The 22,401-nt window shown below is 54.6% G+C and overlaps 1 protein-coding gene across 1 annotated transcript; it reads right to left on the reverse strand.

Moving 5' to 3' along the window:
* Positions 1-19,535: 19,535 nt before the first annotated feature.
* Positions 19,536-21,764, reverse strand: LOC149327059 (uncharacterized). Its single transcript, XM_089563424.1, has 2 exons — positions 20,773-21,764; positions 19,536-19,569 (listed from the first exon to the last, which is right to left on the reverse strand). Exons 1-2 carry the CDS (start codon positions 21,534-21,536, stop codon positions 19,536-19,538), a joined length of 798 nt encoding a protein of 265 aa, XP_089419550.1. The 5' UTR covers positions 21,537-21,764.
* Between the last annotated feature and the right edge of the window lie 637 nt (positions 21,765-22,401).

A 22,401-nucleotide genomic window follows, 5' to 3' on the forward strand; every position in this document is an offset into this window, starting at 1 on the left:
GTTGGACACTGCCGACACATTCGCCACGGCGCAAAGCACTAGGGCCGGAGAACGGGTTACAGACCCACAGTACGGATAGGCCAGCAGAAATAGTCAGAACGGCGTAAGGCAGGGGAAGACACTTCCGGCGGAGAAAAGTATGAGCGGGCGTGAAAAGTACAATGTCATCACGGAGAGGGTCACAACAGAGGCGCACAAGGACGGAAGAGCACGGAGGCAGGTCGATGTCTTCGGCGGCGACGGCTTTAATACATGGCGACGAGAGAGCAGCGTCCGGCAGCGGTTGGGGCAAGGTAGAGAATCCGACTTCAGCGCGAGCGCAATCTATGACCGCAGCATGACGAGACAGGAAATCCCAGCCCAAAATAACATCGTGGGAACAAAACGGCAGGACGACGAACTCGATTGTATATAGGACGTCCTGAATCAAAACTCGTGGTGTGCAAGCTGCTGACGGCTTGATGTACTGAGCGCTGGCCGTGCGCAGCGAGAGACCGGCAATTGGCGTCTTAACTTTCTTCAAGCGGCGACAAAGTTGTGCGTCTATCACTGAAATTGCGGCGCCAGTGTCGACAAGGGCCATGACAGAAATTCCCTCGACCTAAACGTCAATAAGGTTCGCAGGTGACAGCTGAGGTCTTTGGTAGTTCGATGGGGACGCAGTTCTTGCCTCAGGAACTGCGGCATCTAGTTTTCCTCTTGAGAACTATTAGGTCGACGACGCATCGGAGAGATGGAGCGGCGTCGCGGCGCAGGGGGAACGGCGATCGGCAAGAGGTGAGCGGTCGGGGGAGAACGGACGAGTCGACGGACGGGGCTCAGCAGACGCAGAGTACTGATGCGCTGGAGGCCAGTACCCGGCCGGCGGTGTCGTGACTGGGAGACGGCGACGACAATAGCGGGCTACATGCCCAGGCAATCCGCAGGTGTAGCAAATAGGCCGGTTATCCGTCGTGCGCCAGGGGTCTCGGCCTCGTGGAGAGGGTCGCATATAAGGTGCCGGCGCTGGTACGGGCACTGACACTGTAGGGTACGTAGGCGGCTGAGTTTGAGCAACGACCTCGGCGTAAGTCAGTGGACGGGCGGCAGGTCTTGGGGCGACGTTGGCATAACTCAGAGGCGTGGCGACAGGTCTGCGGTCAGCCAAAGCGAGCCCAAAGCACGCGCAGCGATGGCACTGCCGCCGCTGCACAGAATGTTCGTCTTCGTCTTTACAAAATGAATAAAATTTGTGCTAAACAGACCCCAAAGGTTGCACTAGCACTGAGTCCTACATTGACCGGCGGCTGTGAGCTGGCCGTGAGTTGGTTTCCACTACAGGGCACAGGGTGTTTTCAGTACAACAGTGTAGCACAGAGTCCATCACACTTGTCTAGGGTGCTCAGACGGTGTGCTGCAAATGAACTGAAATCTTTTCGCGGCTGCTTCGCAGGCACTGGTGCCTGTGCGTTCACGTCTCTAATCTGTTCTAGACGAGTGTGATCGACTCTGTACATCAGAATAAAGCTTAAGGGGATCATCCCAACCGAGGCAGGTGTGCTCATCACCACAACCTGCCCACTGCATTGTGAGCAAACTGCGTGGCAGTTAAATTAATCACTTGCAGACTCGTGCTAGCAAGAGCAACGGGCCTCCACTTTGACAGGAATGCAGTGGTCTGGTTTCACACACACGCAAAAAAAAAGAAAATACAGGAAATACAGGTAACAAAGGAAAAAAAATACACATAGCAGAGCTCTTATCAGGTTATAGTAGTCAGCATAAAATCAACAGCATTGTCCTGACTGGAAAGAAAACTTGCAATGATGGTGAAAGAAAGAAGAATTAGGTAAACAAATCACAGAAAAAAAAGGTTAGGTGTAGTGTAAAAAATACTCGAACAGTTTGTGGCGTGTTGTATTTTGGAGATCAATATCGTTTTGTGCGAGTTTGTTAAGAAGTCGCGGTAGTTTATTTTCTAATGTTTGATTACCATAGAAAGTTCTGTATGTTTTTACGTTCAATTGCGCTATATTTCTTGTGCTGTACATTGCATCTCGTTTTTCTAAACCAGCTAATTTGGATAGAAAAGATATATTGTTCAACACCTCGTTTTTCACACACTTGCTCAGACACTTGCTCATATCATAAAGCTTAGTAATTTGTCTGTCTCATGTCCCTCATGCTCTGTCTCGTGAAACGGCAGATGATGCCAGGCACTTTGTCATGCTTTGCCGGCAATCGATGAATTGCCGTGATGTCGTGTTCTGATAGCTGGGGCTATTCACTTTCACTGGCGAGAGAGTTTTTATGGCAAGGTTAGGTTTTGACAAAAGATTTTCGCCTTCCATTTGTGGTACACCATGAATTTCTAAGTTCAGTTTTCGGTTGCCCCATTCGAGGTCATCAAGTTGGACACTGAGCGATTCAAGCTGCTCTTTGTTCATTTCCATTTTTGCGAGCCTAGACTGGATTGCTTTAATATCTCGCTCATTTTGTTCTGTGCGCGTCATCAGGTCTGTCATCTGTTCGGACATAAACTGCCCCGATTGCTCAATTCCATCGACAGTTTCTTTCAGTGGCAACAAAGCATCAAGTTTTCGGTTAATCTCCTGAAGTACGACCAACATATCTTCTAGGGTCAACGGTGCTTTTTCTTTCTCATGGGCATTTCCATTTCTGGTAGGCTGATTTCTTAGATTTTATTGTTGCCTCGGACACTCCTGCGCAGCTTCCTACATGGTACGAAAGCATGCAAGATATACTCTCTTTGGGATCCAAGATTTCCTGCTCACACTCAACACATTCCATACTGACAGAAACAAGGTTCGCTCCTTTGGCAGCAGCAGTGGCAGTAACACAATAACACCCCCCAAAAAAACCTGTAACAGTATGCAGGAGCATATAGGAAAACTCTCTTTTGAACAATGCTGCTGCCAAAGTGCCTTCTTGGATGCGATGCCGCAGCTTTATAGCAGATGCGTCGATGCCAGGTGATGCAGCCTCAGAAAACGTGCGCAAATGTTAGCATAATGGGCAAGACAGGCGCGAGACATGTGATGCAGAGAAACATGCACTGGAGAGGTTGCTTTGCCTGCAAGCACCTCCAAAGTACGCAGGCAGCCTTTTTTGGTGGCCTGTAGGTTAGGTTAGGTTAGGTTAGGTTAGGTTAGGTTAGGTTAGGTTAGGTTAGGTTAGGTCAGGTTAGGTTAGGTTAGGTTAGGTTAGGTTAGGTTAGGTTAGGTTAGGTTAGGTTAGGTTAGGTTAGGTTAGGTTAAGTTAGGTTAGGTTAGGTTAGGTTAGGTTAGGTTAGGTTAGGTTAGGTTAGGTCAGGTCAGGTCAGGTCAGGTCAGGTCAGGTCAGGTGAGGTGAGGTGAGGTGAGGTGAGGTGAGGTGAGGTGAGGTGAGGTTAGGTTAGGTTAGGTTAGGTTAGGTTAGGTTAGGTTAGGCTAGGCTAGGCTAGGCTAGGCTAGGCTAGGCTAGGCTAGGCTAGGCTAGGTTAGGTTAGGTTAGGCTAGGCTAGGCTAGGCTAGGCTAGGCTAGGCTAGGCTAGGTTAGGCTAGGTTAGGTTAGGTTAGGTTAGGTTAGGCTAGGCTAGGCTAGGCTAGGCTAGGCTAGGCTAGGTTAGGCTAGGCTAGGCTAGGCTAGGCTAGGCTAGGCTAGGTTAGGTTAGGTTAGGTTAGGTTAGGCTAGGCTAGGCTAGGCTAGGCTAGGCTAGGCTAGGCTAGGCTAGGTTAGGTTAGGTTAGGTTAGGTTAGGTTAGGTTAGGTTAGGTTAGGTTAGGTTAGGCTAGGTTAGGTTAGGTTAGGTTAGGTTAGGTTAGGTTAGGCTAGGTTACGTTAGGTTAGGTTAGGTTAGGTTAGGTTAGTTTAGGTTAGGTTAGGTTAGGTTAGTTTAGGTTAGGTTAGGTTAGGTTAGGTTAGGCAAGGTTAGGTTAGGTTAGGTTAGGTTAGGTTAGGGTAGGCTAGGCTAGGTTAGGTTAGGTTAGGTTAGGTTAGGTCACGTCAGGTCAGGTCAGGTCACGTCAGGTCAGGTTAGGTCAGGTCAGGTCAGGTCACGTCAGGTCACGTCACGTCACGTCAGGTCAGGTCAGGTCAGGTCAGGTTAGGTTAGCTTAGCTTAGCTTAGCTTAGGTTAGGTTAGCTTAGGTTAGCTTAGGATAGGTTAGGTTAGGTTAGGTCAGGTCAGGTCAGGTCAGGTTAGCTTAGCTTAGCTTAGCTTAGCTTAGGTTAGGCTAGGCTAGGCTTGGCTAGACTAGGCTAGGTTATGTTAGGTTAGGTTAGGATAGGTCGGGTCGGGTTAGGCTAGGCTAGGTTAGGCCAGGTTAGGTCAGGTTAGGCTAGGTTAGGCTAGGTTAGAAATATTATAGCGCAAACAAAGACACGGACAAAAAAGAGAGGAAACACACACACAAGCGCTAACTGTCAACTGAATTTATTCGGTGAAAGCCACACCTCTTATAAGCCGAAGGATCGTGAGAAAAAATGACAAAAAAACAAAAAGGTTGAGTCAGAGCCATCAAATCGCGAGCGCATGCGCGGGTAGACAAGGGCATCACACTTCGGTTTATCTTCCATCTAAGTAGCTGCATTAAAATAGTCAATCTCAGCCTGGAACAGAGATAAAGAAGGTTCGCTGATGCACTCGCTGCCAAGTTTCTGTATGTGGTAGGCTTCTAGGCTTATCCGTGCTGTCGTGCTGCTGTTATAATATTTCTACTTCAATATGAACTACCAACTCGCCCAACAGGAAGTTTTAATATAGGCTAGGTTAGGCTAGGTTGGGTTAGGTTGGGTTGGGTTGGGTTAGGCTAGGTTAGGTTAGGTTAGGTTAAGAGTGGTTTATTGGCACCTTCAAGCGCCGGCGACGAAGACCCTGGCGCAAGAAGTCTTGGAACGAGCGAGGCGAGGGACCGGCACACAAGCGGCAGTTCTCCAGCACGAGCCTGCTACGGGCGGCGCTAGCGCTTCGTCGTCGTTGGTGGTGGTGCTGGATCATCTTCATTCCAACTGCCCCGGCGGAAAGAGGGAGCCATCCTGGCGACTCAAGGCGAGGAGACGACGAGAGGGCTGTAATAAGGCTTCAAGCGGCTGACATGAACGACGTCGCGACCACGGCGGCGATGGTCCAAAGAAGGTGTCACCGGTTCGATGATATTGCCACATTCCTGGACATTCTCGTGGCGCCGTCTCCTGGCCGAACTGTCTCAACCGCCATCCTGCCTAGCCTTAGCCATGGTGGCGGGCGGGGCTTCTTCGTCGTCTCTTCTTCGGGTTCCGCTCGGGAGTTCGCTGCTACCTGGCGCTGTTCAGTGAAACGTGATCTGGCTGTCCCGACTGTATAGCCGTGACATATTTGGTGGAGCCGGCTGGGTAATGTCCCATGTACACTGACTCTGAAGACACCTTTGAAGCCAGCCCTCAGTGCGTGGACACAACCCCCGTCCACAAAGCGAGCCGCCGCCTGCGAGGCCTACAGCCGGAGTTCAGCGGCCTGACAAAACCGGCAAGAGATATGACATCAACCACAGCTAGCCAGACCACTCAACATTTTGGAGCTGACACTCCCTTCGTACTTCACGCGCCCAGGTCACCGCCGACGTTCCACGGTGACAGGTTCGAGGATGTTGAAGACTGGTTGGCCAGTTTCGACCGTGTGGCAGCCTTCAACCAGTGGGACGGTGAGCGCAAGCTGAGGAACGTTTACTTCGCGCTAGAGGACTCGGCAAAGATCTGGTTCGAGAACCACGAGTCCTCTTTTGCCACCTGGGAGGTTTTTCTTCGCGAGCTGCTGGCGACATTCCGTAGCAGTGAACGAAAAGAGAAGGCGGAAGTCGCTCTGCACTCGAGATCGCAGAAGCCTATTGAGAGCGTCACCATGTTCGTTGAGGACATGATGCGCCTCTTCAGTCGAGCAGACCCTGCTATGGCCGAGGCAAAGAAAGTGCGGCACCTGATGCGGGGCGTTAAGGAGCAGCTGTTTGCTGGACTTGTCCGCGACCCTCCAAGGACAGTGGCCGATTTTACGAAGGAGGCAGTGAGCATGGAACGCTCCTTGCAGGAACGCGGTGCACAGTACGGCCGGCAGGCTAGTATGGCAGCCGCTCAAACCTGCACGCCTACGACGCTGCCTCCTGAAGATCTTCGAGACCTTGTAAGGAGCATCGTTCGCGAAGAACTCGCGAAACTCCGCTTCGCAGCTCCACAGGCCAGCGTCGCCGCCCTGTCGGACGTGGTACGGGATGAAATCCGTCGAGTGGTGCAGCCAGCACCAGTTGTTCCGGAGCCGCAGCCGCAACCCTACATCATGACCTACAGCGAGGCACTTCGACGGCCTGCGGCAGTGGCACAAGCTTTTTCACCTGTGCCGGCTGTGCAGTACCCACGTCCAACTGTGCCCACCACCGTGCCGCAGGAATTCCGGCCCGCCATGCGTAAAGCGGACATGTGGCGAACGCCGAGGAACCGGCCACTCTGCTACCACTGCGGTGAGCCCGGCCACATCCTGCGCCACTGCCCCTACCGTCGGATGGGTTTAAGGGGTTTCGCTTCAGACGCTCCTCGACCACGCTACGGCGAGCGACCCCAGGAGATTGAACAATACCTGACGTCCAACGTGCAGGCTCAGACCGTGCCGCGACGCCAGTCTCGATCCCCATCGCCCAGGAGACTCTCTTCTCCCAGCCGCCCGTCGACCTCTGGCGAATTCAGAGGCAGGTCCCCACGGCGGGAAAACTGAAGACGGCGTCCTCTGGGGGTAGGGCCGCCGCAGCTAGAAAGAAACAAGAGCCTCCACTCGACGATCTGCAGCGACGACGAGACCAACGACCACCTGACCCGACGAGCCGACCGCCGACGAAGAGCCAGCAGTTGGCTTCTACGGAAATTCCAGTAACCGCCGATAACTGTGAAGTAACCGCACTGGTAGATACCGGCGCTGATTTCTTTGTGATAAGCAGCCAGCTAGCCACGACCCTTAGAAAGGTTTTGACACCTTGGACTGGGCCCCAGATCCGCACAGCCGGCGGCCATGTTGTGACGCCGACCGGCGTTTGCACCTTACGAATTCAGATCCGCGGCGTCACTTTCCTCGGCTGCTTTGCTGTGCTTCCTGAGTGTTCTAAAGACCTGATTCTCGGTCTGGATTTCCTACAGGAATATGGGGCTGTCATCGACTTTAAGGAGCTGATCGTCTCGTTTGCCGCACACCGTACTGTTGGCGACGAACCGCAGCAACGCAGGACTAAGTTACGGGTCTGCGATGATAACGTGGTGATTCCGTCGAGAACCACCATGCTAGTAACTGTGGAGTGCGATGACAGCGCCGGCACTCATGGCATCGCTGAAGCCAACATGTCACTGCTCCTGGGTCGGCAAGTGTGTGCAGCTCGCGGGCTTATAGAACTGAACAATAAGCGAGCCGAACTACTGATAACAAATTTCGGTTGTGAAGCCCAACGTTTAGCGGCCAACACAACGATTGCTTATTTTGAAGAACTCGGGGAATGCGCCGGAGAGTACGCGTTGACAGGGACTACGAAGTCCGTGGAATCAACGAATGCTCCGGTTAAACTCGACGTGAACCCGAATCTTCTGCCTAGTCAAAAACGCAACCTGCAGACTGTCATTGACTCTTTCCAGGACTGTTTTGCGTCAACCTCCAGAGTTAGGCAAACGCCGATAACAAAACATCGAATTATAGTTGATGAAAGCCAGAGACCATTACGCCAGTCGCCGTACCGGATATCTTCAAAGGAACGGGATGCAATTCGAAGGCAAGTTCAAGAAATGCTCCGCGACGACGTGATCCAGCCATCGAAGAGCCCGTGGGCGTCGCCTGTGGTCCTAGTTGCAAAGAAAGATGGGACCCTCCGGTTTTGTGTTGATTACCGACGTCTGGACAAAGTCACTAAGAAAGACGTTTATCCTTTGCCGCGCATTGATGACTCCCTAGATCGTCTGCGCCACGCCAGATACTTTTCATCACTCGATTTACGCAGCGGCTACTGGCAGATAGAGGTGGACGAACGTGACCGGGAGAAGACCGCATTTATTACCCCGGACGGTTTGTACGAATTCAGGGTGCTCCCCTTCGGCCTATGCTCAGCTCCGGCAACTTTCCAACGGATGATGGACACTGTGCTTTCTGATCTCAAATGGCAGTCGTGTCTTATGTACCTGGATGATGTTGTCATCTTCTCCGACACTTTCGAAGAACACCTCAGCCGCTTACGCGCTGTTTTCGAAGCTATCCGTTCAGCTGGTCTCTCCCTTAAGCCCGAGAAATGTCACTTCGCTTTCCAGGAGCTGAAGTTTTTGGGCCACATTGTGAGCGCCAAGGGCGTTAGTCAAGACCCCGACAAGACTGCCGCCGTCGCTTCTTTTCCCATTCCTGCTGACAAGCGAAGTGTGCGCCGTTTTCTGGGTCTCTGCGCCTACTATCGGCGCTTTGTGAAGAACTTCTCCCGAATAGCTGAGCCCCTTACTCGCCTCACCAAAGATAACGAACCCTTCGTCTGGGGTCGGGAGCAACAACATGCCTTTGAAGAGCTACGCACGCGTCTTCAGAATACACCCATACTTGGGCACTTCGATGAGGCCGCTGACACAGAACTGCACACAGACGCGAGTAACGTTGGCCTTGGTGCGGTACTTGTACAGTGGCAGGATGGTGTCGAACGCGCAATCGCTTACGCAAGCCGCACGTTATCACGGTCTGAGGTGAACTATTCCACCACCGAAAAAGAATGTCTAGCTATTGTGTGGGCAGTAACGAAATTTCGACCCTATTTGTATGGCCGCCCTTTCCGAGTGGTGAGCGACCACCACTCGCTGTGTTGGTTGGCAAATCTCAAGGATCCCTCAGGGCGACTCGCACGCTGGAGCCTCCGACAGCAAGAATTTGATGTCACCATCGTGTATAAATCAGGGCAAAAGCACAGTGATGCAGACTGTTTGTCCCGTGCCCCACTTCCTGCCAGTACCGTGGACCTCGATGACGATTCCCTTTTCCTTGGGGTCATTTCCGCGTCCACCCTGGCTCACCGCCAACGAGACGACATTGAATTACGGTCCCTGATTAACTATCTCGAAGGAAGCGCTCAGACTCCGCCCCGCATCTTTTCACGCGGCCTGTCATCATTCTGCTTACGGGAAGGTATCCTGTACAAAAAGAACTATAGGTCGACGGAGCCTGCCTATCTGCTCGTTATCCCTAATGCCTTTCGCGATGAAATCTTGCAGGCGTCCCACGATGATCCTTCCTCTGGTCACCTTGGTTCCTCCCGAACGTTGGCCCGCATACGGCAAAAATATTACTGGCCCAAGCTCGCGGAGGTTGTGAAACGCTACGTCCGAACTTGCCGCGAGTGTCAACGTCGCAAGACGTCGTCGACTAAGCCGGCCGGACTTTTGCAGCCTATTGATCCGCCACAAGTTCCTTTCTACCAAGTCGGCATGGATTTACTCGGCCCCTTTCCGGAGTCTTCGCTGGGTAACCGGTACATTGTGGTCGCCACCGACTACCTCAGTCGATACTGTGAGACGAAAGCTCTTCCCCGCGGAACAGCTGCGGAAATTGCCACCTTCTTCATGCAGAACATCGTGCTTCGTCATGGCGCACCCACGGTCGTTATAACTGACAGAGGCACGGCCTTTACCTCGGCGCTGACACAGGAAGTTATGCGACTCAGCGGCACGAGTCACTGACGAACAACAGCTTATCACCCCCAAACTAATGGACTCACTGAGCGCCTAAATAAGACGATCGCCGACATGATTTCCATGTATGTCGACGACGACCACCGCAACTGGGATGCAGTACTCCCTTACGTTACGTTCGCATATAACACCGCGCTGCAAGAGACTACTCACTTCACACCATTTCGCTTAGTCCATGGTCGCGAGGCCGTGACAATGCTCGACGCCATGCTGCTTCCTGGTAGTGAAAACTCCACTGTCGTGGGGGCCGACCGCTTTGTTCACGAAGCCGAGGCCGCCCGCCAACTTGCTCGGCAGCATATCCGACATCAACAAGAAAAAGACGCTCGCCGTTACAACCATCGCCACAGGGATGTCACTTACCAGCCCGGAGAACATGTTTGGGTTTGGAGCCCAGTCCGTCAACGAGGGCGCTCTGAAAAGCTTCTTCGGCGGTACTTTGGCCCCTATGAAATGTTACGCCAACTAGGCGAGGTAAACTATGAAGTTCTCCCTCAAGGAACTGTTCGTTCCTCAAGGCGACCAACGTCCGAAGTTGTGCATGTCGCCCGAATGAAGCCTTACCACGCCGGCTAGCAGCTCACTCGTCTCTACCTTCTCTCTCTCCACTCGGCTCTTCACCGTGCGCACCCGTCGAGATGGTGATCGGCCAGAACCGCCTCATGGAATTCGGCAACGTCAGCATCCATTCCACACTTGCCGTGCTGTTCAACCATAACACGCTGCAGCTTGAATATTTCGTCGGACGGAGTACCCACGCTTCACTGTCGCGAACGCTGAACGACCGCGTGCTGCTCCCACTGGAAGTAGCCTATGTCCAGACGACTAAGAGCGCAAAGATCATGGCATTCTCCATCCTGACCGTCCATATGCTCCAGCTATCCGCATCTATGATGATTGTCTTAATGCCTCCCTCTCCTCGCGTACGAGATCACGACGGCCGAGAAAGTGGATTCCGCGCCCGTCGCCGATACCTACTATATACACCAGGACTACTGCGCCTCTGCAAGGGCACTCTATGATCAGCGGATGTTCGTGCCCCAAAAGCCTGTGCCCGGGGAAGCGGCTGCCGCACCACACGCCCTCCAGCGCCTCGGGCGGCGCTTTCCAGAGGGGGGGAGCAATGCCACATTCCTGGACATTCTCGTGGCGCCGTCTCCTGGCCGAACTGTCTCAACCGCCATCCTGGCTAGCCTTAGCCATTGTGGCGGGCGGGGCTTCTTCGTCGTCTCTTCTTCGGGTTCCGCTCGGGAGTTCGCTGCTACCTGGCACTGTTCAGTAAAACGTGACCTGGCTGTCCCGACTGTATAGCCGTGACAATATAGTTCACTGGTGACGTACGCTCTAAGATGCAGTAAGGGCCAATGTGCTTGGCCGAAAATTTGGACGCAGCCGGAACAGAGAGCCAGACCAATCATCCAGTGGAGAAGTGTGTAGCGGGCGTGTCTTGGTCCGACTCATGTTTCCGGAGCCCTTGACGTTCGGCGGTGAAGGAGCGAGCCAACTGGCGGCACTGCTCAGCATGGCGGATAATGTCAGAAATGGAAGTATATTCTGAGCTGTCGGGGTTGTAGGGAAGGATTGTGTCCAGCAGACAGGAAGGCTCGCGCCCAAATAAAAGAAAGAATGAGGAAAAGCCGGTGGTTGCCTGGGATGCGGTTTTATATGCATAGGTCACGAACGGAAGGACTTGATCCCAATTAGAGCTGTCGGAACTACTGTACATGGCGATCATGTCCCCAAGAGTACGGTTGAATCGTTCGGTGAGGCCGTTGGTTTGGGGGTGGTAAGCGGTAGTGGTACGGTGGACTGAGTGGCACGCATCGAGAAGCTCGCGAACAACTTCAGACAAGAAAAAACGGCCGCGGTCACTGAGAAGTTCTCGCGGAGCGCCGTGACGCAGGACGAAGTGATGAAGAAGGAAGAAGGCGACGTCGCGAGCAGTAGCAGCAGGTAGGGCAGCGGTCTCTGCATACCGAGTGAGGTGGTCCACGGCGACTATAATCCATCGATTGCCGGCGGTCGTGAAGGGGAGCGGCCCATATAGGTCGATGCCCACACGATCGAAAGGGCGAGCCGGGCACGGTAATGGCTGTAACGGGGCAGTCGAGGGTCGAGGTGACGACTTCCGCTGCTGACAGGCTGTGCAGGAGCGAACGTATCGACGAACAAAGTTGTACATGCCCCGCCAGTAGTACCTCTGGCGTAGCCGCTCGTAGGTTTTTAGCGATCCAGCGTGAGCGCTTTGAGGGTCGGCGTGGTAGTGCGCACAGATCTCAGACCGAAGATGGCGGGGAATCACGAGGAGCCACTTTCGGCCGTCCGGACGATAGTTGCGGCGGTACAGAAGATCATCGCGGATGGCGAAATGGGAAGCTTGGCGACGAAGGGCCCGAGGGAAGGAGGACGTAGAGTGCGCACGAAGGGCATCCAGCAAGGAAGAAATCCATGTATCCTGGCGTTGTTGATTGGGCATGTCGATAGCAGTGAGCGCTGCGAGTGGGGAATCAGATACAATGGAAGAGGGCGCAGGAGAGGGCAGTGGCTAGCGTGACAAGGCGTCGGCGTCGGAGTACTTGCGGCCCGACCGATAGACAACGGTAACATCGAATTCCTGAAGACGGAGTGCCCAGCGGCCAAGGCGTCCTGAGGGATCTTTGAGGGAGGCCAACCAACACAAGGCGTGGTGATCAGTAACGACGGTGAACGGGCGGCCATATAAGTAAGGGCGGAATTTTGTGAGAGCCCACACTACGGCCAGACACTCCTTTTCAGTCACGCTGTAGTTCGACTCTGCTTTGGTGAGAGCACGGCTGGCGTACGCAACAACGTATTCAGAAAATTCGGGCTTGCGCTGGGCCAGGACAGCACCGAGGCCCCATTCCGCTTGCGTCGGTGTGCACCTCAGTAGGAGCACTGCGGTCATAGTGCCGAAGAATAGGGGGTGAAGTAAGACGACGACGGAGCGCAGCAAAGCTTCATCGCAGGCAGAGTCCCACGTAGACAGTCGGCGGGACCATTGAGGAGTTTCGTAAGGGGCGCGACGATAGAGGCGAAATTAGGGACAAAGCGCCGAAAATAGGAGCAGAGGCCCACAAATCAGCGCACCTGTTTCGTAGAGGTCGGTTTAAGGAATTCAGCCACAGCCCGGAGTTTGGCCGGATCAGGTAGGACGCCATCTTTGGATACGAGGTGGCCGAGTATTGTCAGTTGCCGGGCACTAAAGTGACATTTCTTGAGGTTAAGCTGAAGGCCAGCACGGGTGAGGCAGCTCAATATCTGGCGCAAGCGCTGGAGATGCGTCGGAAAATCGGGCGAAAACACAACATCATCCAAATAGCAGAGACAAATGTTCCACTTGAGCCCGCGCAATACATTTGTAGAGCGGTTTATTGGCACCTTCAAGCGCCGGCGACGAAGACCCTGGCGCAAGAAGTCTAGGAACGAGCGAGGCGAGGGACCGGCACACAAGCGGCAGTTCTCCAGCACGAGCCTGCTACGGGCGGCGCTAGCGCTTCGTCGTCGTTGGTGGCGGTGCTGGATCATCTTCTTCATTCCAACTGCCCCGGCGGAAAGAGGGAGCCATCCTGGCGACTCAAGGCGAGGAGACGACGAGAGGGCTGTAATAAGGCTTCAAGCGGCTGACATGAACGATGTCGCGACCACGGCGGCGATGGTCCAAAGAAGGTGTCACTGGTTCGATGATATAGTTCACTGGTGACGTACGCTCTAAGATGCGGTAAGGACCAATGTGCTTGGCCGAAAATTTGGACGCAGCCGGAACAGAGAGCCAGACCAATGATCCAGAGGAGAAGTATGTAGCGGGCGTGTCTTGGTCCGACTCATGTTTCCGGAGCCCTTGACGTTCGGCGGTGAAGGAGCGAGCCAACTGGCGGCACTGCTCAGCATGACGGGTAATGTCAGAAAGGGAAGTATAGTTCTGAGCTGTCTGGGTTGTAGGGAAGGATGGTGTCCCGGAGGCAGGAAGGCTCGCGCCTGAATAAAAGAAAGAAAGGGGAAAAGCCGGTGGTTGCCTGGGATGCGGTGTTATATGCATAGGTCACGAACGGAAGGACTTGATCCAAATTAGAGCGGTCGGAGCTAATGTACATGGCGATCATGTCCACAAGAGTCCGGTTGAATCGTTTGGTGAGGCCGTTAGTTTGGGGGTGGTAAGCGGTAGTGGTACGGTGGACTGAGTGGCACGCATCGAGAAGCTCGCGAACAACTTCAGACAAGAAAACACGGCCGCGGTCACTGAGAAGTGCTCGCGGAGCGCCGTGACGCAGGACGAAGTGATGAAGAAGGAAGAGGGCGACGTCGCGAGCAGTAGGCGCAGGTAGGGAAGCGGTCTCAGCATACCGAGTGAGGTGGTCCACGGCAACTATAATCCATCGTTTCCGGCGGTCGTGAAGGGGAGCGGCCCATATAGGTCGATGCCCACACGATCGAAAGGGCGAGCCGGGCACGGTAATGGCTGTAACGGAGCAGTCGAATGTCGAGGCGGCGACTTCCGCTGCTGACAGTCTGTGCAGGAGCGAACGTAGCGACGAACGAAGTTGTACATGCCTCGCCAGTAGTACCTCTGCCGTAGTCGCTCGTAGGTTTTTAGCGATCCAGCGTGAGCGCTCTGAGGGTCGGCATGGTAGTGTGCACAGATCTCAGACCGAAGGTGTCGGGGAATCACGAGGAGCCACTTTCGGCCGTCCGGACGATAGTTGCGGCGGTACAGGAGATCGTCGCGGATGGCAAAATGGGAAGCTTGGCGACGAAGAGCTCGAGGGAAGGGGGACGTAGAGTGTGCACGAAGGACATCGAGCAAGGACGAAATCCATGGATCCTGGCGTTGTTGATTGGGCATGTCCATAGTAGTGAGCGCTGCGAGTAGGGGATCAGATAAGGGGGAAGAAAGGTGCAGGAGAGGGCAGTGGCGAGCGTGACAAAGCGTCGGCGTCGGAGTGCTTGCGGCCCGACCAGTAGACTACGGTAATATCGAATTCCTGAAGACGGAGTGCCCAGCGGCCAAGGCGTCCTGAGGGATCTTTGAGGGAGGCCAACCAGCACAAGGCGTGGTGATCAGTAACGACGGTGAACGGGCGGCCATATAAGTATGGGCGGAATTTCGTGAGAGCCCACACTACGGCCAGACACTCCTTTTCAGTCACGGTGTAGTTCGACTCTGCTTTGGTGAGAGCACGGCTAGCGTACGCAACAACGTATTCAGAAAATTCGGGCTTGCGCTGGGCCAGAACAGCACCGAGGCCGACTCCGCTTGCGTCGCTGTGCACCTCAGTAGGAGCACTGGGGTCATAGTGCCGAAGAATAGGGGGCGAAGTAAGAAGGCGACGGAGCGCAGCAAAAGCTTCATCGCAGGCAGAGTCCCACGTAGACAGGTCGGCGGGACCATTGAGGAGTTTCGTAAGGGGCGCGACGATAGAGGCGAAATTAGGGACAAAGCGCCGAAAATAGGAGCAGAGGCCCACAAATCGGCGCACCTGTTTCGTAGAGGTCGGTTTAAGGAATTCAGCCACAGCCCGGAGTTTGGCCGGATCAGGTAGGACGCCATCTTTGGATACGAGGTGGCCGAGTATTGTCAGTTGCCGGGCACCAAAGTGACATTTCTTGAGGTTAAGCTGAAGGCCAGCACGTGTCAGGCAGCTCAATATCTGGCGCAAGCGCTGGAGATGCGTTGGAAAATCTGGCGAAAACACAACAACATCATCTAAATAGCAGAGACAAATGTTCCACTTGAGGCCGCGCAAGATGTTGTCCATCATTCGTTCGAACGTGGCGGGAGCGTTACACAGACCGAATGGCATTACGGTGAATTGATATAGGCCGTCAGGCGTAACGAATGCCGTTTTAGGACGGTCGGACGCAGACATCGGAACTTGCCAATAGCCGGAACGAAGGTCCAGAGATGAGAAGAACTCGGCGCCTTGCAAGCAGTCAAGGGCGTCGTCAATACGGGGTAGCGGGTAGACGTCTTTCCGCGTAATTTTGTTGAGCCGGCGATAGTCCACGCAAAATCGTATCGAGCCGTCCTTCTTCTTCACCAGGACAACTGGGGATGACCAAGGACTGGCAGATGGCTGAATAATGCCGCGTTGTAGCATGTCGTCCACTTGCTCAGCGATGAGGCGGCGCTCGTGAAGTGACACACGGTAGGGGCGCTGGCGGAGAGGAGTATGGGTACCGGTTTCAATGTGGTGCTCGACATTGGTCGCACGGCCCAAAGAAGAGGACTGGTGGTCAAACGATGAGCGAAACTGGTTGAGCAGGGCAAGAAGCTGCGCGTGTTGAGCTGTGTCGAGGGCGCGGTCAATAGAGCGGTCGAAAATGTCCGAAGGCAGTGGGTGATCGGGAGTAGGGCTACGTGGGGTGAGGGCAGCGATGTCGGGACTGGAGGAGGTCACATCGGTGTCCAAGGAAGTGATCAAGGTAGCGGTTTCAAAATGGCCAAGGCACTCGCCACGGAGCAGGGAGAGGGCAGAGAAGGAGGTGTTAGAGACGAGGATGGCGGCAGTACCATGTTGAATGTCGATGACGGCGAAGGGAACAGAGAGGCGTCGGCGAGAAGCAAGGATGGGGGAAGGCGTGAAGAGAACGGTGGCGTCAGAAACAGAGGCGCGCAAACAGGGACAAGCACAGCACTGTCAGGGGGAATGTGAGTGTCCTCGGCGACAACAAACTTAGCATCACGGCGAATCGAAGGCTCGTCGAGGGGCGCATCACAGAGCGTAGAAAAGACGACATGCGCACGGGCGCAGTCAATGACGGCGCTGTGGCGGGATAGAAAATCCCAGCCAAGGATGACGTCATGGGAGCTTGCACGGAGAACTAAAAATTCGACAACATATTGTCACAGGCCAGACGGAGAACAGTCGTAGACGTAGAGGGGGACCGCAAAACGGCCGAGGGTTTTCATCGCCCAGAACAGAGCCAGCTCGAGCGCGCCTCACGCGAACGCGACCACTTCGTCCTCGTCACGGCTTAGCGCGCAGGTAGCTCGAGCCAGGTCCGTGCATTAGTCCCCCGAAAAAGAAGAGCATCGTCCCGATGCGAGGGTATGTACAAAGCAGAAAACGAACAGGAAAAGCAGGAAGACAATGTTAAAAAAAACGAACAAAAAGAAATAAATTAAAACGCAGAACCCGAACACAGCTTAAAGTGGAGCGTCATCGCTCTCACGCGAGAAGTATGGCTTAAGTCGCATTTCATGCACAATGTCAGTCCGTGGTTGCCGACGACCGGTAGACACAGTTCCACGTGGAACAACCTCATAATCCACGTTTCCAACACGACGGAGCACCTCATAAGGTCCGAAATATCGGTGCAGCAGTTTTTCGGACAATGCCTTTTGGCGGACAGGGGTCCACACCCACACACGGTCACCGATGTTGTAGGTAACCTCCCTGTGGCGCCGGTTGTAACGTCTGGAGTCCGTGTCTTGTTGAGCTGTGATGTGCAAACGAGCAAGCTGGCGAGCTTGCTCGGCTCGTTCGACAAAGGAGCCCGCATCTGGTGTCAAGTCATCATCCACGCACGGGAGCATGGCGTCCAGCATCATCCGCACTTCTCTGCCGTAGACTAGACGGAATGGTGTAAAGCGGGTTGTTTCTTGAGTCGCAGTGTTGTACGCGAATGTGATGTACGGGAGTATTTGGTCCCAGGTTCTGTGTTCCACATCCACGTACATGGAAATCATGTCGGCCAGTGTTTTATTCAGGCGTTCTGTGAGCCCATTTGTTTGGGGATGGTATGCTGTCGTTGTTCGATGGCTGGTGTGACTCAGCTCAAAGAAGTCGTGGACAAGCTGAGCTGTGAATGCCTTCCCTCGGTCTGTAATGACGACGGACGGAGCGCCGTGTCGAACCACTATTGCACGCATAAAGAAGTGCGCAACTTCGAACGCTGTGCCTTGAGGGAGAGCCTGCGTTTCGGCGTAACGCGTCAGGTAATCGGTTGCAACAGCTATCCATCTGGACGGAGAACAGTCGTAGACGTAGAGGGGGACCGCAGAACGGCCGAGGGTTTTCATCGCCCAGAACAGAGCCAGCTCGAGCGCGCCTCACGCGAACGCGACCACTTCGTCCTCGTCACGGCTTCGCGCGCAGGTAGCTCGAGCCAGGTCCGTGGCAAAACCCTCGGCCGTTCTGCGGTCCCCCTCTACGTCTACGACTGTTCTCCGTCTTGCCTGTGACATCTGGTGGAGGTCGCTTGGGTATTCTCGGCTGATGCTCCATCCTTCCTCGGAGAGCCGAAGCACAAGCCCGGTGCCTCTTGTGCGAACCCCCGTCCATCGTGTCAGCCGCAGGCTCCGCGGCTTGTCTCCAGAATTCGGACTCCGGCCTCAAGAGAGCGCACCCATGGCTACGACCACGGCAGCAAGGTCAGACAGCGCCCCGTTCATACCTGCTTCTTTTGTGAGCCTGCAAAATCCCCGGATCCCGAAGCCCTTTCACGGCGGATACTCGGAGGACGCCCAAGACTGGCTTGATCAGTTCGAGCGCGTTGCGCGTTTCAACGGCTGGGACGACAGTGCTAAGATCCGGAACGTCTACTTCAGCTTAGAAGACGCCGCTCGGATCTGGTACGAAAACCGCGAGACGAGTCTAACGACGTGGCAGGACTTTCGTCGCCAGCTGTTGGAGACTTACACCAGCAGCGATCGCCGTGAACGGGCCGAACGTGAATTGACCGCTCGCATTCAGCTACCAAATGAGAACGTAGCGATGTACGTGGAGGAAGTGACGCGCCTCTGTAACCGAGCGGACCCGACCATGACGGAAGAGAAAAAGCTCAGACACCTGATGAGAGGCGTGAAAGAGCAATTGTTCTGCGGTCTTGTGCGAAGCCGGCCCAGAACAGTCGCCGAGTTCCTCTCCGAGGCTGTGCTCATGGAGAGGGCGCTCCAGCAACGGTACAATTTCTACGACCGGCAGCTAAACCCTATCTCGGCTCTACACCCCCTGGATGCTGCTTCGGGGGCCAATACAAGCTCCCTTCGGGACATCGTGCGTTCTGTGGTCCGTGAGGAGCTGCAGAAACTTCGGGGGATTTTTCCTGTGGACTCTCTGACTAGCGCCATTCGGGAGGAAGTTCAGCAGGCGCTCAGACCACCCGTCGCTCCAGTAGAGCCGCCACCACAGCCAGTTGCTTGGCCGCCAGCGACGTATGCGGACGTGCTGCGCCGTCCTGCGCCGGTTCCCTGCGCGCCACCGTATGCCCCTTCGGTAGTCGCAGTACACGCCGAGCAGCCGGTTCCCTATTGGCAAGCTCGAGGACAGGCGCCGAGAAAGACCGATATTTGGCGTGCGCCAGACCGACGTCCCCTGTGTTACCATTTTGGCGAGGCCGGTCACGTCTTCCGGCGGTGTCCATATCGGCCTCTGGGATTCCGAGGCTTGTCTGCAGGTAGTCCCCGTCCGCGGCATGCAGAACAGCCTCAGGAGTTTGACGAATACGTCACCCGCCGGCGTGGTTCACCACCTCCTCCGCGCCGAACGTCCCGATCGCCTTCACCTCGCCATTCGTCGCCTCATCAGTCCGGTTATGGACCTGGTGCACAGCGTGGGTCCTCGAGCCCGCACCGGGAAAACTAGAACAGGCGACCTTTGGAGGCGAGGCCGCCGAACGCCGCATTGCCGAAAAGCTTCCACCGACGCGCCGACTGACCCTTCCCGAATTGACGACCACGATACCGATGACGACGACGACGACGACGACGACGAAGACGGCGCCGACGACTGGGTCTGGTAAGACCAAGGTCTCCCTTGACATACCCGTGCTGATTGACTCTAAGGAGGTTAGCGCACTAGTGGATACGGATGCGGACTACTCGATAATGAGCGGTAGGATGGCTAAGGTACTGAAGAAAGTTATGATGCCGTGGGCAGGGTCACAGATACGTACGGCTGGTGGCCACGTGGTTACGCCGCTCGGAATGTGTACGGCCAGAATTACGGTGCGCGGATGCACGTTCGTGGCAACGTTCCTCATTCTGCCTGAATGCTCACGAGACGTCATTCTCGGTCTCGACTTTCTTCGAGAAAATGGTGCGACTATAGACCTTCGAAATCGATTGGTTACATTTTCAACTGAACTCGCCGCCACCAAACCCGCCCCCGGGAATTGCAGAGCCGCACTGCGTATATCGGACGATGCCTTAACGGTGCCTCCACGGGCGAGTATTCTGGCTAGGGTCACTTGCGACGCGACCACTTCGTCCTCGTCACGGCTTAGCGCGCAGGTAGCTCGAGCCAGGTCCGTGGCAGTATAAAACATCGGCGATGACTACGCGTGCTGTGCAAGCGGCAGACGGATGAACGGGCTCGGCGCTAGCTGTACGGAGGGAGAGTCCAGAAGATGGGGTGGTAACTTTTCGAAGCGAACGGCAGAAGTTTTCGTTAATGACAGAAACGAAGGCCCCAGTGTCCACAAGCGCAAGTGTCTTGACGCCGTCTACAAACACGTCAAGAAAATTCGGCGGTGAAAGGCGAGGATTTAAGCAGGGCGATGATAGCGCAGTTCGTGCCCCAGGAACTGCGGCTGCTAGTTTTCCGAATCGGCGGGGACGGGGCGACGCCTCATGGGCGACAAGGAGCGGCGGCGAGGGGAGGGCGAGCGGTGGGAAACGTAGGGCTGGCGACCAAGCGCGCGGTCAGGTGAGGTCCCCTGATGCGGTGGTTCGAAAGATGCGCGAAAGGTGCGATCTGTATCGCGGTAGTCCGGCAGGGGGTGGAGAGGCGCAGGCAGAGTACGTCGACATAGGCGAGCGACGTGGCCTGGAAAACCGCAGGCGTAGCAGATCGGTCGGTTGTCAGCCGTGCGCCAAGGATTGTAGGCAGCGGGCGCGAAACGCTGTCGGGAAACAACAGGCGCAGGCACCGCAGGAGGAGCATAGGCATAGGCCTGCGGCCGCGGTGGTCTTCTGACAGCCTCTGCATACGTGAGAGGCACGGGTGCGGGCGCAGGCGGCACGCTTACTGGAGGGTCGTAGCTTAACGGGGCGGCAACTGGGGTGGGCTGGATCGGAAGTAGACCGGCCTGGGGAGCCAAAGGTGCCGGTTGCCGAAGACTAGGAAGTGCATCGGCGACCTCCTGCGCGATGGCATTCCGGATCTCAGGACTGAGGACGGGCGGTGACGGGTGTGGGTTAGATATGAGCGATAGCTGCCGGGCGACCTCTTCCCGCACGAAGTCTTTGATTGTGGCTAGCAAGTCGTGGTTGATGCCCAGGCCGGAGATGGAGTCGGCAGGCGGGGAAAGGCGACGAGCGCAAAGACGCTGCTCACGCAATTCGTCAAAACTTTGGCACAGTGTATAAACCGAGGCGACGGTGGTGGGGCTCTTCGCCAGCAACATCTGAAAAGCGTCGTCGTCGATGCCTTTCAGGACGTGCTTAATCTTGTCAGCTTCGGACATAGCCGGATCAACACGCTTGCATAAGTCAACTACATCTTCAATGTAGCTCGTGAAAGTCTCGTCCTTGTGCTGAGCTCGGACACGCAGGCTTTGCTTAGCGCGCAGTTTCCGGACGGCGGGACGGCCGAAAACCTCCGCAAGTGCGCTCTTGAAAACGGTCCAGGTGGAGATGTCGGCCTCGTGGTTTCGGAACCACAGGTTCGCTACGTTGCTCAGGTAGAATATAACGTTGGTCAGTTTGACGTTGTCATCCCAATTATTATGGCGGCTCACCCGTTCGTATGATTCCAGCCAATCTTCTACATCCTGGTCGCTGTGGCCGCTGAAAACAGCGGGGTCGCGCTGCCGGACGGCACCGGAGCAGATGACGGGCTGCGGCGGGGGGGCGGGCTGTTGACTGGTCTTGGACATCGGGATGGTGCGGCTGCGAAGGTCCACGGTGATGGGGAACGGTGAACGCAGCAACCTCCACCAAATGAAGAGTGGTTTATTGGCACGTTGAAGCGCCGGCAACGAAGACCCGGGCGCAAGTCGTCTAGGAACCAGCGAGGCGAGAGCCCGGCACACAAGCGGCAGTTCTCCAGCACGAGCCTTTCACGGGCGGCGCTAGCGCTTCGTCGTCGTTGGTGGCGGTGCTGAATCATCATCTTCATTCCATAGGTTAGGTTAGGTTAGGTTAGGTTCGGCTAGGCTAGGCTAGGTTAGGCTAGGCTAGGCTAGGCTAGGCTAGGTTAGGCTAGGCTAGGCTAGGCTAGGTTAGGTTAGATGAGGTGAGGTTAGGTTAGGTCAGGTCAGGTAAGGTTAGGTTCTCTAGTATGTCAATTTATAGAAATCTATAGAACCCTATACGAAATCTATAGAACTCTATAGGAAATCTATAGAACTCTATAAAAACCTATAGAACTGTATAAAAAATCTATAGAACTCTATAGGAAATCTATAGAACTCTATAGGAAATCTATAGAACTCTAGAAAATCTATAGAATATCTATGGAACTCTATAGAAAATCAATAGAACGCTATAAAAATTTATAAAAACATAGAAACCTACAGAACGCCTATAGAAATCTATAGAAAATATATAGAATACATATAGAAATCTATAGAACTCTATAGAAAATCTAAAGAATATCCAATGTACTCTATAGAAAATCTATTCCTATAGATATTACCTATTGAACTCTACAGAAAATCTATTGAACTCTATAGAAAACCTATTGAGGTCTATAGTGAATCTATTGAACTCTACAGAAACTAAGGTATAATGTTTCCAAAA

The sequence above is a fragment of the Amblyomma mixtum genome, chromosome 10 (genome assembly GCF_055824585.1).
Source record: "Amblyomma mixtum isolate Tamu chromosome 10, ASM5582458v1, whole genome shotgun sequence".
NCBI lineage: Eukaryota > Metazoa > Arthropoda > Arachnida > Ixodida > Ixodidae > Amblyomma > Amblyomma mixtum.

What these genes read in the sequence shown, in the direction of transcription:
- LOC149327059 (XM_089563424.1), bottom strand. Translation starts at nt 21,536, where the DNA reads ATGTCCAAGACCAGTCAACAGCCCGCCCCCCCGCCGCAGCCCGTCATC. An exon ending in GATGCACTTCCTAGTCTTCG is followed by an intron (nt 19,570 to 20,772) that starts GCAACCGGCACC and finishes AACTTTCTTCAG; the next exon opens with TACCTTAGCCATCCTACCGC.